Here is a 15608-nt window from a genome sequence, read left to right on the forward strand (position 1 = left end):
ATGATGTCTACCTTGAGTTCAGGCTGTTATTGTCACCTTCCTCCTCACTGTTACAATACTCTTCTGCTTCCTCATTCCTGGGACAAGTCAAATAATAAGTGTTACCGGCTTTACAGCATGTAAAAAAAGAACTAGCAAGTGGGAGTTGCCAGGATACTGTAGTATATTTTTCCTTCAACACATACATCATATACTTATAATGTATGGCTTTTACACCACCAGAATTATTATGAAACCCATAATATTAGTCTAGCATGCCATATTATATTGATATAGCAAGGCAAATGAGCACAGCATGAAGAAAAATTGCACAGCATGAAGAAAAATGTTTGCAAATAAGCAGGGATGAATGACAGATAAAATTCATAAGATGTACTGAAAATGTTTATGTTGATAATTTAGAATATACATAAAACCTAGAAAAGCGACATACTATAGTTATCCATGTGACAGAGGATGGAAGAAGCGATTACACAGCCAACCACATTATTACAGAATTGACAACTGATTCTGGTTTCTCACAATGAACATGAGAGGTCCGATGTTAATATAGATTTGCTGAGAGATAAGTGGGTGCTCTTGTGCAGTACAACAGCAGCCAACTCGGAAATTGGCTCTTAATGTACATAGTGCGCAGTTCTGTGTCATTACCCTGAAATGGTGGTGTTGGAAATGTCAGCAGAACCTAATTAAAATGGGTAGAGTTGTCAAGTGGAATTATACAGGTTAGTGAGAAGAAAATAAAAAAAATTCTTTCCATGCAATGGTCTGTTTATTAGTCTTGTGTGGATGTGTATTCACTGCAGTAATTGCCTATTTTTATCTGTCAAAGATTCCCTAAAGGCACTGTGTAATGCACACATTATCAAACTTTGGGGAACTGCATACATTTTAACCATACCTTAGTAAAATAGTATGCTCTTTTAGATGCATTGAAATAAATTATTTGTGAGATGAGTATTCAGAACAAATGCTATTAAAACTGTTCTACTGCTAATCCGACCGGTGAACAGATTATAATTACGGTCACAAACCCTTGAAGGTGAATTTGCTTTAAAAAGTGTTTTGATCTCCTCACCAAAACAAAAAAGCCTGCAGTTGCACTGCTGTTGAATGATCAGCAACAGTACTTCTTAGCATGTTGTGTAAATTAATTTTAGATGAAGGTACAGATTAAATATATTTATATCGTGTTGTGACTTCATAGTATTCACTAGTCAATTTCATTTTTATGTATAGGATTTAAGGGGTCCTTTCATGTTTTGTTGTTATTTACTGTATACTGTATGAATATAATACACAGAACAAGATAGTACTTTTTTCTTGTCCTATTTGATTTTAAGAGAAGTGAATATACTGTATGAAAATGAAAGGAGGTCTGCCAGTCTAGCCAGCCAAAAAAAAATCATACATGAGAGATTTTAGCATGTTAGTTCAGGTATGTGTTTAGTTCAGGGAGTAAGACTCATATTTTCTGTGCTTTGCACTTGGATGAAAATGCTAAATAATGTTACTAAATACAAAATGGGACCTAGAAGAAAATCTGAAAATCTAAAAATGTTTCAAAAATTGTAAAAAATGTTAAGAACTCAGTAAAATACTGATCACTATGCTCTAAGTTGTTACTATCTCATGTCTCATTATCTCCAAATTATGGAGATGAAGATTTGCCATTTTAAGTGGCACAAATTTCCTTTACAGGAAAATGTAGCCATTCTTGCTGTGAGTGCAAGATTGTAGGATTCAGTAAATCTGTCTTTGACAGATTAAGAGCTACAGTGAAAATAAAATTAAACTCAGACTAACAAAACCAACAGCAACAATAACAAAAAACAACAGGTAAAAGCATGTTGAAGTGTGAAAACTCATTGATGTTTTTAGCAAAAGGTTATTCAGCTACAGTATCAGAACAAACTAGTTAGAATAAATATGGCAGATTGCTAACCCTGATCATGTATTATATGTGTGATTATGTTGTAAAATGTGGGGGAACAATCCAGAGTATTCAAGCACAATTTCAGAAACACAAAATCAAACATCTAAAGCTTAGTGCACCTTCAGATGTCCTTAAAATTGCATCCCATTTCAGAATAATTTGTAGGTATTGACTGGTTTTTGAATGGAATCTTTTTATTTCAACTATTGCTATGAAAGAGAGGCATCATAGAAACAGGCTTGACTGAAGGGTTGCTTAAATAAAAAAAACAATGTGGACTGCAATGGTAATCTTCCGAAAAACACAATTACAATTTACTCTCTTCTTAAGGGCCAAAATGGTTGACTTTTATTGCCTCAACTCAGGTTTGAGAGGCCTGATATACTTAGCTTAGGCTGTGACAAAGCCAAACAAACAAGCCATCCTTCATGAAGGCATACAGTATGTTAGTCACAACATGTAGGAATTTCATTAAAACCAGAAGACAGCAGAAACACAGGGACCCGGATGGGGAAATATTGGTCTATACAAGTTCCCGATTTTGGACTGGGTTAATACACTATTATGGAAATTAAGACAACAAGGAAGGGAAAGCCTATTTACTGCTTGGTGCCTAGTGATCTTCTGGTGTTGATATTTTTCCAAATAAGCTGTCAATACTACCTCAACCACCCCACAGTGATGATCATCCTTTATTGTACTTAACTCCTATAGCACCTTCAGTGACTGGCTTGTTGTTTGATCTGGACTGACGCAGGGATGTACAATAATTGTGGTGGAGCCCAGTGCATCAATCTGCTACCTTTATACTTTTCTCGACACCTCCACACATCAGTTCAGCTCTCCTGGATAAAGCTAAAGCGTCCTTATTAAGGATTGACAGCTCCTGACATGTGTTTCAGGTTATAAATATCACCTTTATTTTTTGCTACACTACACACACACACCCCTTTCACTTCTCCTGTGGCAAACACTGTTGTGCTACAAGGCAAGGGATGCACTCACTTTCTGAAGGAGCGAATACTCAGGTGGGACCTCCCAGGTGACACTCCCGATCCTTGGCTGTGTCCCGAGAGCAGGCTGTCCGTTTCAAACTGAAAAGCTCCGTCATTCTCGTTGGAGCCATCCAGGAACTCGCCGTCGCTCCAGGCCCCGACAGTCCTGTCCATAGCCTGGTACTTGATCTCGATCGTAATACATGTCTGGGACAAACACAAAGAGATGAAAAACGCTTCCATGAATAACTTCTTTTAGGCAGCAGATGTCTTTTATTTTTTCTCTAAAACATCATGTTTATGCTTGAATAAGGAAATTAATTTTTTTTTACAAAAGGAAATGATTTGTTACCCTTCATCATAACATCATCTGTTAAAATGTGTTTCTCAAAGCACAACAAAATGTACCTAACGTACCAAAACCTAAGGAATAGGGCCTATATTTAATTTTAATATTTACCTGCTTTTAGTCTTCCAGCCACAATATTACAAGCCTCCACAATAATAATATTAGAAGCAACCTAAATCTGCTATTTTACTTTCACCATTTCATATTTGAACTTCACACTACTACTAACCACAATTAAACATTTGACAAAACAGGATGATTTAGATATCAGCTGTCATTCTTTTCCTCCATCCCAGTTTTGTGAAAATGTAGGTAATAGAAGGCTTGCAATGAATTTAAATTTCCTAAACCTGAAATACACAGTAAGTACACAGCTTTTCAGCATTCAGCAAACAGACACTTTTCACATACAAGATGAAACTAGAAACAAACCTTGTGTATGACTGTGCACTAGCAATGGAAACTTGAACATACTTAGATAGACTTTGTTTACAACATGTCATCCTTTTTATCAGAAACACACATATTCAAAGATTAAAGGCTTTCATAAGGATGACTTTCAAAATCAAATGGGAAACCCAAGGGCTTCTACCATTCCCTGCTAGTGTAACAATATAAAATTCATTACAGTTGCATTTTGAAAACAACATTATACTAATGAATATCTGTGGAGCTGCATGCTTTCAATGTTTGCTTCCAACTGAGACACTAGATTTAAAATGACTATCATTTAAATCAGCTCAGTGACTTTATTTCTAATTTAAAGACAAACAACATAACGAAATGTCACTAGCAAACATTCCTAAACAAAAGTCATTATATTTTATTAAAGATAAAGATAAAGATGTGTTTAAGATGTCCTATACTAGGGCTGTACTAGTACATTGCTTATCTGTTTAGTTGTTTTTGTTTCTTTAGGTTATGTTTTACAGTATGTGCTTGTGAGTTGACCATGCTGTTTGTCTGCTTAAGCATGAGAAGCTTTGCTGCATACTTGGGACAATATGTTTGAATTTCTGCCAAAGCTGTACTTATTTTCAAGGAACTGTATCTACAGGTGTTAGTGCATGCAGCTACCACCGGAATTATAAACACCAGCCCAGGAAGTGGGGGAAGAGGGCTGGTGTTCTAGTACAGCTTCAGAGACAAAAACACCACTGCCTGGTTTAATCCTGTGCAATGCCTGTTCCCTGGCTAATGAGCTGGCTACTCCCAGGCGAGATCTGTTGGTGATTCTTGATGGATGGGGCTCGACACGGCGGTACCAGATTGGTGTTAAACCAGCAGGACTGGGCCAAAGACTCGCTCTAACAGCAAGGTGGAGGTGTCAGTTCTTATGTGAACAAGTGGTGAAGTGGTGTACAGATTCTGAATCTTTCTCGGTCCAGCTCACCAGAGGTAGAGACTCTTACTATCAACTGCAGACCTTTTAACCTCTCGCTGGAATCCACAAAATGGCTAAATACAATTCTGAACGGGCTGTGAGGATGGCCAAGGCTAATTACAGTCTCTTGGGTTCCCGCATGTGTTAAGTCTACAGTGATTATTCCAGTGCCTAAGAAAGCCAATGTCAGCCGTCTGAATAGGCCTGTGGCTTTGACCTCAGTTATCATTAAAGTTTTAGAGAGACTGCTTGTAACCATCTGTACAATGCTGAGTTGACCTTTTACCAGTTCGCGTACAGGGCCATTAGGCCCATAGAGGATGCTGTTTCTCTTTCCTGCAGAACCTTGATGCCCCTGCTATCTATGCATAGGTCCAGTTTATTGACTACTGCTCCCCATTTAATACAACATTTTCAGTTTGAAAATCCTAGATTTTCTGTGATAGGATGCAGGTGGTGAAGATGGAGAACATGCTTTCTAAGTCTATGGCTCAATATACTCAATAGCTCAATATGGCTTCTTCCTTTGGAGAGGTTTCAAAGCATCAAATTTAGTACTGTTCGGTTCCAAGCTCCTATTTAGAGGTCTCAATATGTTGTATGTGTAATATGTGTTTTTGTTGTTTTTATCTAGGCTGCACTAGAGCACATCCCCATCAACTTTGTTGACATGGGAATTAAGTATTAATTAATTCGTCTTTATGCACTGTGTGAACATAAGATGTTACTTATGCCACCATAAGTGGGCAGAGTGGTGGCACTGTGGCTAAGGATCTGCATCTGTGGCTGGAAGATTGCCAGTTCAAATCCTACAGCTGGCAGAGGAATCGTACCCCATTAGGCCTCTAAGCAAGGCCCTTAACCCAGCTGCTCCAGGGGTGCTGTATAAATGGCTGACCCTGTGCTCTGACCACAAGCTTCTCTGTGTGTCACATAGAGAGCAAGCTGGGGTATGTGGAAAGACAAATTCCTAATGCAAGAAATTGTATATGGCTGATAAAGTGATCTTATCTCTTATATAAAGAGAGAAGTTGAAAGAATTGTGTCTCACACATAGATACGTAAGTTTACAGGGATACAGAGCAATGATTGAGTCATTTCTGTTTCATTCCCTTTCGTAAATATGAAAGTTCCTCATGAGCAAGATCAAATTCAGTTATTTGGTCAACAGACAGAAATATAAAATAAAAGAGCATGTAAAATGGTAGTCTGTTCAGAAATACTGGAAATGCACACCACTAGTTTTTTGTTTGCTAGATCAGTGCACAGTCATGTCTGCCAGGCATCTGTCAGACACCTTAACTATCAGGCACTGATTGATTTTAGTTTGGACTGTGGATAAAGAGAAACGTTGCAGAAAACTGTGTGATGGACTGAGGAGATGGATACTGCATATGTAGAGAAGTTTGATTATAACAAATATAGCAGTAAGTCATGAAATGAAAACCACAACAAAAAGTGCCTTTATTACACTGTTTAAACCTACACTATTAACCAAAGAATGTTTGCTGGAGAAGCAATTAATTACAGGTATTATCAACATAATGTATTTTACCATTAATAAGTCAAAATATAAGGATGCAGTAGTCATCTTTGATGGATAATATAGTTAGCATGCACAAATTCTATAATTAATGATCTGAGTTGCTTCATATATTTACAGTATTTATATTTAATGTCAGCAATTTGAATTTCTTCCAGAACTCAGAATATCAATTATAGTTTAGTATAGTCTATGCTACTTCTATAGAGTTACTGTATACCATGTAAGTAAAAAATGCCTTTTTTTCGAATTATACATACCATTTCCCTACAGTGAAATTCCATAATATCTATCCAACCTGCCAAGTCACTGTTGGATAGAAATACCTTCTGCCATTCAAAAGTTTTACAGATGCTTGAAAATGGTGTAGTTTTAATTTCCATTTGGGAAAAAATGCCAACTTCACATACAGTATACATCACAGAATAGCTTAACATGTGTGTAGTTCTCCTCTTCTGTCTGTGACACTCTTATATTCACTATTTATACTGTTATGTTCTGCACAACTCGCTTTGAACACATACTGTACTTGAAATACATGTGTGTCATCTTATAGTATTTTGCTGTGAATTGCAACCATGGTAAACCATTTTAAAATTAAATAGCAATAGCTAGCAAGCTCTAACATACAGTATAGGATTAATATGAAATATAAACATTTAAAATATTCTGAAATAACCCCAGAGAGAATCGCTATCCCCTTAACTATGTTTAAATAGATTATAGGGGCTTAGAGTTTATAGTCATTTTCAAGTGAAAATCTAGCACAGTCACCTGACTGCCTGTGCTACTCAGTGCAAATGATTGACAAACCTGCACTGGAAGGCTAGTCAGTTGCTCTAAGGGTTGTACATTATCTTTAAAACTAGTCAGGGAGTGATGCTGTTTTGTGCTTTAGAACAGTTGCTTTACTAGGAAACACTTTTCAAATTCTAAATTAAATAAAGTTTTATTTCAAAGATCTCATATATAAGAAACTAGCAGGTTTGGATCTTTAAGTCTATTATTATTTTTTGATAAAAGAATACATGAAGAAATAAGTGCTTGTCAACTTTTTTCTCCTAACGATTGCCTTGGGACATGCAAAAGGTTGCACCTGCTTTATTATGATTTTGCATTTTTTACACAGTACAAAAATAATGAGATCTGAAGACTCAAGGGCAAGAAGCACCTTCTGCAGAGCCATTGAGGTTTCCATGGCAACCTCTTTATATATGCTCTTAAAAAAAATAAAACTCCACGCAGACCGTATAATTTATTAGGAGCTCTCTGGATGTGCTTTTGTGGACCCGTGTTTATGAGAAATTTATCAGTCTGGGATTTGACTTTGTATGACTACCAGTGCTTCAGGCAAGGAAGTGAAACCTATGCCTCACTAGAACTGTAATCAAAAAATCAAAAAACTGAGCACTCGGTGTGCTTTTGGTTGATTATGTCTTTGTTACCCTGACTAATCAAAAAACCCTGCAGGTTCAGTGATAAATCAATCAAAATTCAATGGCTTATGCACACATACTGTATACGGTTCATATACTTTTACTGTGGACTCTGTAACCTATTGAGTTTCCACACACTCCATCTGGGGTCTATAAACGAACCTACTTTGCAAAAAAAAAGAAGAGGAACCATTTATTTACAGAAGTGAAGGGGTGGTGGAGTTTCCATCGAATGCCGTAGTGGAAATGTAAACAACAATCTTTGTAAAGCCAAAAGAAAAATCCATAAAGAGGTTTAGGGGTTTGATGTTGCTGTGTCTGAATAACCCCCTAGGACTCCCTGTATTAAACACAAATAAGTGAAATGAGGTGAGCACACATGGGATTCCGCCATGCTGCACCACAGTTCTCATTAGAGAAGACAGGGGAAGGAGAATGCTGTGTCTCTGTGCCTAATTCAAAGCCAATGCTTCTTTATGTCTCTGCTGTGTCAGGTAATTACGAAGCGGGCCTCTCACCCGGATGGCAGTATTGTTGTCATCTATTAAGGTATCTGACACCTCCAGCTGAGCTTCTTCCACTACTTTCTGCAGCACCATCCGGAAGGTCCCAATGAGCCTGGAAGACAGGAAGAAAAAATGACATCTTTCCTAAATAACAGTGAAACAGTGATAAGGAATGGGGTCTTTCACTAACATGCTTGTCCTGCCTGCAATCCAAAAATATAAAACAATTTTAGTGGGATGTACAACAAATCAATATGACAATATGTAACAAAAATCCATTCTCTCTTGAAGCTGGCTCTCTGCTCACATTCTCTTACTTGTAGATATTGATAACCTTGACATAACTGTAAAGGAAACCGTGGATAAATAACATATAGTAATTACTTAGAAAGTTGTAAATGGAATTCAGTTGCTCCTATGCATAACACTTAGGTTCCCCTTCAGGTTTTAGGGAGTGGAAAATGTCTGTAAGGAACAAAGCCAATAGCAACTACAAAGCAAATTAGAATGATCTGTCAATAAAGCACAAAATGTGTTCCCTTAGCTGTGGTTTAATTGATAAATGGTTTAGTTTATTTGTATTTAATTGGGATTTAAAGGGCAGAAGAAACACTGCACTTGAAAACCAATTTACAAGGTACTACTATAGTATGTCCTCTCACAGAGAAGCACTAAAATTACTCTAGACAGCGTGTATGTGTACAGTTTGTTTTCATACTCTCCTGTTGCTTGCTCCACCTTCGCCAATTTGTATTTTCCTCTTCTGTATAATTATTTTTAATAATTGTCAACTCAACAGTTAACAATTTTTAATTGTTTACTGATATTTTTTACAGCTTAAATGCTTTGTTTAAAAAAAGAAAAATGAAAACATTTCTAAACAAATGATGGGCGACACCGTGCTGAGGCTCTGGGTTAAATTTTGGACCTGGGGATCTGCATGGAGTTTGTACTGTACTGTATATTCCCTCTATGTTTGTGTGAGTTTCCTTCGAGTGCTCTCTATTCCTCCCACAGGCAAAGACATACTGGTACATTAATTGGCTTGTGGGAAATGTCTGACCGGATGGCGTTACAGGGGTGATGAGGTCAGCCCAGTTCATCATTGGAGTACAGCTCCCCTCTATTGTGGACATTTTTACAACTCACTGTCTCAGGAAGACTAAGGATACCAATCATCCTAGTTTCTCACTTTTCCTCCCCCTTCCCTATGGTAAGCGTTATAGCAGCATACAGGCACGAACTTCCAGATTTAGAGATAGTTTCTTCCGACAAGCTGTCAGATTACTGTACTCTACACCTACCTGTACTACTGGTTCACACTGATGTTTTTTTGGATTTGGAATTGGATAAAGTGGCTACTTTACATTACCATACAAATGGAATGATGGATGAATAAATAAATTATTACAAAATAATCAATTTAGTAATCTACTGCTCCTTTCTTCTGTTTGGGTTATCCATACTATATGTGCCTACCTGACAAATACTGTTAATGTAAAATTATTCAGAGAACTCTGGCACCACTGAACTGAAGTGCTTTGTTTTGCCTTTTTTATTAGAGTAATTTTGTTTAATCATAGACTGTCCCTTTCTTCCCTTTTTTTGAAGCCCCAGTGAATTATTGGTTCTCAGATATGGATATCAATTTTGTTTCAAGTGCTTTACATCACAATAGCTCCTCTTTGTAAGGTTTTCCAGGAGACAGCTAAACAACAGTCATCCACCAAAATAAATACACAACATTACTTATCCTAAGGGGCATTAAAGATCGCTGTCTGCTTGGTTTCACAAACATTCATCTTTATAACTGTGATGTTTGACTGGCAGAGCTGATTTCAAAAAAATGTTTCGTGTAGATATTTGAAATCGGACATGTTGTTCCACCCATATGGGTATGAAACAAAATTAAGAAAGAATTATTATCTTGCACAGCAATAAAAAAAATACATTATTCAGTATGTTCACCATCAAATTTAACCCACTTGTCAATGGCAAATTCCTCATATTGGCTTGCCATTGGGAGTATTCTGGAAGCTTCTTGCAAACAACAATCTGTCATATGATGAAATGTTAGTAAGCTGCTTTTTTCATTTATACAGGGTGTAAATGTCAAGTTTTGTGCCGATGAAAATATAAAAAATTGGCAATTGCAATCACTACTGAAGGCCTTTGCAATGTCTAAAGAATTTACCTCTTTAAGTTTTTTAATCAGAGTTCCATATCGTATTTCAAAGATGGTGCAGGCCATGTGAGGGTTGCAAAGTAATAGGGAAAAGGTTAATTCTGTGCTGAGAGTTAAGAGAAGAAACAAAATTCTTCATATGTAATAATAATAATAATAATAATAATAATAATAATAATAATTGCTTACACTTATATAGCGCTTTTCTGGACACTCCATTCAAAGCGCTTTACAGGTAATGGGGACTCCCCTCCACCACCACCAATGTGCAGCATCCACCTGGATGATGCGACGGCAGCCATAGTGCACCAGAACGCTCACCACACACCAGCTATCAGTGGGGAGGAGAGCAGAGTAATGAAGCCAATTCATAGATGGAGATTATTAGGAGGCCATGATTGGTAAGGGCCAATGGGAAATTTGGCCAGGACGCCGGGGTTACACCCCTACTCTTTTCGAGAAACACCCTGGGATTTTTAATGACCACAGAGAGTCAGGACCTCGGTTTTACATCTCATCCGAAGGACGGCGTCACTAAACTGGGGCATTAGGACCCACATGGACCGCAGGGTGAGTGCCCCCTGCTGGCCCCCCTGCTGGCCCCACTAACACCTCTTCCAGCAGCAACCTTAGTGTTTCCCAGGAGGTCTCCCATGTAGAGTGTTGTGTTTCTTTTCTCTGCCTTTCAGCAGGGAATGGCATTTCAAAGATATGGATACATGCAGAACAGGTACATTTAGCATTCACGAGCTCCTGTATCAGTATTATGACAGGTACAAAATGCCAGTACAGCAGAGATTTCTTTCACCTTCTAAGGTGGTAAGGGAGTCAGAGGGTTAAACTGAAATATGTGGGTACAGATTTATGACTTGCAAGAGAAATGATGAAGGAATACTGTGAGACTGAGATACATACGTAACAGAAGCATTCCTAGGTGTCAAGATATCAGTCAGAGAATGACAGAGACGATTATCAGGTATAGGCTTGACCCCCTTACCGACCTTCAGAAAAGTAGGTCTAGTAGAAATTGTGGTAAACAAATATGTTATATAAGCCACAGAAAATAAACATTCTGTAGCTATCGTGCTGAGGTAACTCCAACGCATTGTATAACTTTCAGCTTAAGGAGGTGGTTGATTGGTTGTAATTTCTCCAAGTGAGTTAGAAAGTTAGCTTCCCCACTACATTTTCTGTCAGCAAATAAGCTTATCATGCAATGAGATCAATCTACTGGCAGCTTTTAGCATTTTTTGCAACTGAGTGGTTTAGCAGTTCCTATGGAAACAGCTTTGTTTCAAGTAACTCAATGGGATTTACCACAATTTAATTTAAACATGGAAAGTAACAGCAGGATCATGTGCCCAGTTCAGCCTGTGACCATCAGGTCACACAGACAGTAGCCCATATGCCAAGTAAACCAAGACATTGACATACTGTACCAGTGTGACTAATCACTCTGAGTAATACTGGTTTGTGTCCAAGCAGTGGACACCCTTCCTGCAGGAAACTCCTACAGCCCCAAGATAACTCTACTGACAGAACTATAAAAGGAACTACAGAAGCACAGATTACATAGACTATAGAGTATAGAAACAGGTTCATGTAATGGAGGGATGAATGAATACTTAAACTTAATGAAAAAGCAGTATGTTGTATTGATGTATTTTATGTGTTCTTAGAGTACACAAAATAACATTAAGTATTGTATTCAGTGTCTTTCTTTTACCAGAAATGAAATGCAATGAATCTAGAGGAACATCAACAGAAACAAGCAACCTAATTCAGTCATTTACATACATTCAGATATGAAAAAAAATTGTCAGGATCCCAGGAAAAATATACATCTGGAGTAAGGAAGTAATTCCCTACGTCAAGTGTGCATTTGATAATATTCTGCTTGTACTAATATTAATCATACTTCTGAGGTTTTCTATAAATTCAAGGTCAGCAACATCTAATAACAGTAAATGTATCAACCAGCACAATTAATATGTTGCTTCCATCAGCTGGAAATAATAATAAGTACATAATGGCGATAAATAAATATACTGTATGCATTAATCACAAATATTTACAATGAAACCAATTTTCAATTAATGAAAACCTCTAATTTCAACATTTTAAAAATAAACATCAATTCATCACAGCTGTCTCTTGATTAATGAAGCAGCAACTTGAAATAAGCATTTATTACAGAACACAGGCAGGTGCTCTGATGACAGGAGTAATCTGCAAGTCAGAATGTTGTCACACGGTGTATCAACAAAGAAAATAAAGCCCTGGATTCTGATCTGAGGTCTGGGGCTCTGAACCCTGCAGCTTTGTAACTGAGTTTCAATGATTTAGGTTTAGAGTCAATCAAAAGTTGAAACCCCCTGCCATAATCCAACCCTAAATTGGATGGTTAGTACCTGTAGAAGCAACAACCCTTAATCAAACAAAAGCTTCACAGACTGGATCTGTGCACAATAATCAGTCTGAGCTAATAATTTAGGTAAACACTCATTCATTTGAGTCTTTACCTTAATTCTTTGCTTCACTTATCCCTTTTTATAAAGACCTTTATGAAAAGTCACATTTGATTTTTTAAAAATGAAACGCAACTCAAAGTTTACCAACTGTGGAGCAATTTATAATGCAGTACTGGCTTTAAATGTCCAATTCACACACAATATTTTTCACTTTTCACTTAAAACTATTACATTTTAAAATGACAAATTCAGTATTCAATATACTGTACACACGCAGCAAGAACAAAAACAACAACAACACTGCTTCTGTAAATTTAGGCTTTACTCTGGATTAAGGTAAAGTAATTGACAAATAACAAGATTTTTTGGTGGGGGGGGGTTGTTCTTGACACTTCTTATATTGCAGTCTTTAAAAGCAGTGAACAGGAATATTACCACCTTATAATAACAAGTTATAATCATTGCAGATCTTGCACTGTTTGCAAAAGCAGAGGTGTAAAACTGGGTGTTCTGACTTTAACTTTGTTGTTGTACAATCTAGCCTCCCTAAAGTTCTCCTTCAATTGGTGAAGCAATTACTCACTTCACCATCTATTCCACTGTGTATTGAATAGCTGCCACATGTCACCTAAATGGATACTGCATTTCTGTGGTGGAAGAAATAGGTCCCCCTCTATACTGTATGTAGAGTACTCTGGGATCCTACTGGGATGAAAAGCAAATTAGGCAAATTGTATTAATTAACTATAATAGAGTTATTTCTTCAGAGACTGAGAATGAAAAAGCTTTGTTAAAACACTTTATACTGACAGTCCAGCATAATTTTGAAAAGCTGTTGCTGAGTGCTGACAATTGGATGAGGTCTACCAAAGAAGGAGTAACCAACTAAATACATAAAAACTATTTGTAACCTCTAAATTTTGAAAAGGACAAACTGACTAACAAAAACCCCCACAAAAATTAGGACATAAAAATAGGAAAAGGTGAAAAGGAGCACTAATCATATTAAAGTTTTAAAGTTGAAAGAACAATTTCTGACAATAATTACAAGTAGGCTCCACGGCCGATACGTGTTTTCTTTCTTCTCTTTTCAGCATGGAATAAACCTATTACTTGTTCCATTACAGTAGGTATATTATAATGGCATCACAGCCTCCATTAAACCCTCGAGAAATGTTAATTAGGCTGGAATTAGATCTGCAAACAGAAAAGGGCTTATCTGAATATTGATAGCAACTGGGGAATTACATTAGTATTTTCACTATATTAAAGCACCCTATTCAATGAGAAAAAATGTCTTCAGAATGTGCATGGAGATCACAATCACCTGACCGTGGAGTATATGGACTTATTATCAGGCTGTAAAGCTCAACAGTCTTACCAATGTCTAATCCACTGCCTTACAAATTTTGCCCTGTAACTAACTTTTGCTCACTTTTAGTAGAGCTGTTAAAAAAAACAAAAACAGTCAGCTTGCTTTTCAAAGACCACAAATTTAAAAGTAAAATTACAATTTTGCAATTTTAGGTGTTGTTTTAAAAGCCGTAAGTGCAATTTTAAAAATGTACTCTTTCACATAGACTAACATGAGATATTAAGATTGATCGACAGACCACCAGATGAGGCACCTGTTGAAATCACTGTTGATCCATACAAATCACTGCACTACAGTTCAAAGTCTAAAGTAAAAATAACAATAATAATAATTTCTAGTAAAAGTAAAAGCACTGAGAAACTCAAGAATTATACAATGGTAAACTAAGTACACAACAAAGCAAAAACATAATACTTTAAAAGCAATGGTTAAAAGATAAGCTTTAGCAAAAAGATAGGTCTTATAGGATTTAAGATGAAATGAAAATTTGAAAATGTTGGCATTGACAAAGTATCTAATGTATTAGGCAATACTATCCATAGACTTGGTGCTGCACACACTAAGGTTCTATCACCCATTGTAGAGTCTAAGTTAGAAGGCTGATATATGGAGATCTAAATTTAAAATGCCAATTGTTTTGCTCCTAAATGAATAGGTGAAGTCCCAGAAATGCAACAACTCAAAATACTTTTATTTGGCTTCAAACAAGGAAATGTGGTTGTGTTTGTATATCGCTCAATATAATCAGCAATATCTGTAGTATCTGACTTTAGCTGTCAAAGAAAAAGTTAATACTACCCAAAAGAATGTTTTTTTTCCCAAATACTATTGTGCATGAAGATGACTAAATAGGCCACTGTACAGAAGGTATCATTAAAGGACAGCAATAAAAATAAACTCACTTGTTAATGTGGAACAAATAATCTAGACCTCTACAAGAAAAAAACATTTCTGTATAGATGTTTAGTGTGTACACCTTTACAAGCAAAATGTAATGGATTACAATTTAATGCTGTATTCATGTTTGCAGTAACATGAAATCATACAGTGCTTACACTATATCAAGACATCATGTTTTATTCTGAAGCACTAATCAATCTTGATTTAGGTACAAATAAGACAAAGCAACCCAAAACAACTGACAGACAACCATCTAAACAAGAGCTCTGTGAACACCGCCCCCATGAATCTAATCTTTACTTGACATTTTTAAAAAGATGTAGGAGTGAGACAGTTTGCAGAAAATTCATTATAAGTAGCCTATTTGATGATGCTAGTGATTTGCACAAATTTGCATGAAACTATGGCAGCTAGTTTTCTTTTCACGGTCATCTCTGCAGTTAATCTCCATCTTGGTATCAGTGAGGTTGACAAGTGTACAGCTGTGCAGTTTCAGAAAAGCACAAAGCATCAGGTGGACACCAATGG

At 36.7% G+C, this 15608-nt stretch overlaps 1 protein-coding gene across 1 annotated transcript in view; it reads right to left on the bottom strand.

Annotated features, from left to right (window-relative positions):
• otofa (otoferlin a) overlaps positions 1-15608 on the bottom strand; it is a 123080-nt gene that overhangs the window by 82435 nt on the left and 25037 nt on the right. The window contains exons 2-3 of the mRNA XM_088933738.1: positions 8162-8261; positions 2942-3138 (exon numbers count right to left, since the gene is read on the bottom strand). Of these exons, the coding sequence (XP_088789864.1) occupies positions 2942-3138; positions 8162-8261 (297 nt within the window). The remainder of the gene's footprint in view (positions 1-2941; positions 3139-8161; positions 8262-15608) is intronic.

The sequence above is a fragment of the Atractosteus spatula genome, chromosome 2 (genome assembly GCF_055471065.1).
Source record: "Atractosteus spatula isolate fAtrSpa1 chromosome 2, fAtrSpa1.hap1, whole genome shotgun sequence".
Taxonomy (NCBI): domain Eukaryota; kingdom Metazoa; phylum Chordata; class Actinopteri; order Semionotiformes; family Lepisosteidae; genus Atractosteus; species Atractosteus spatula.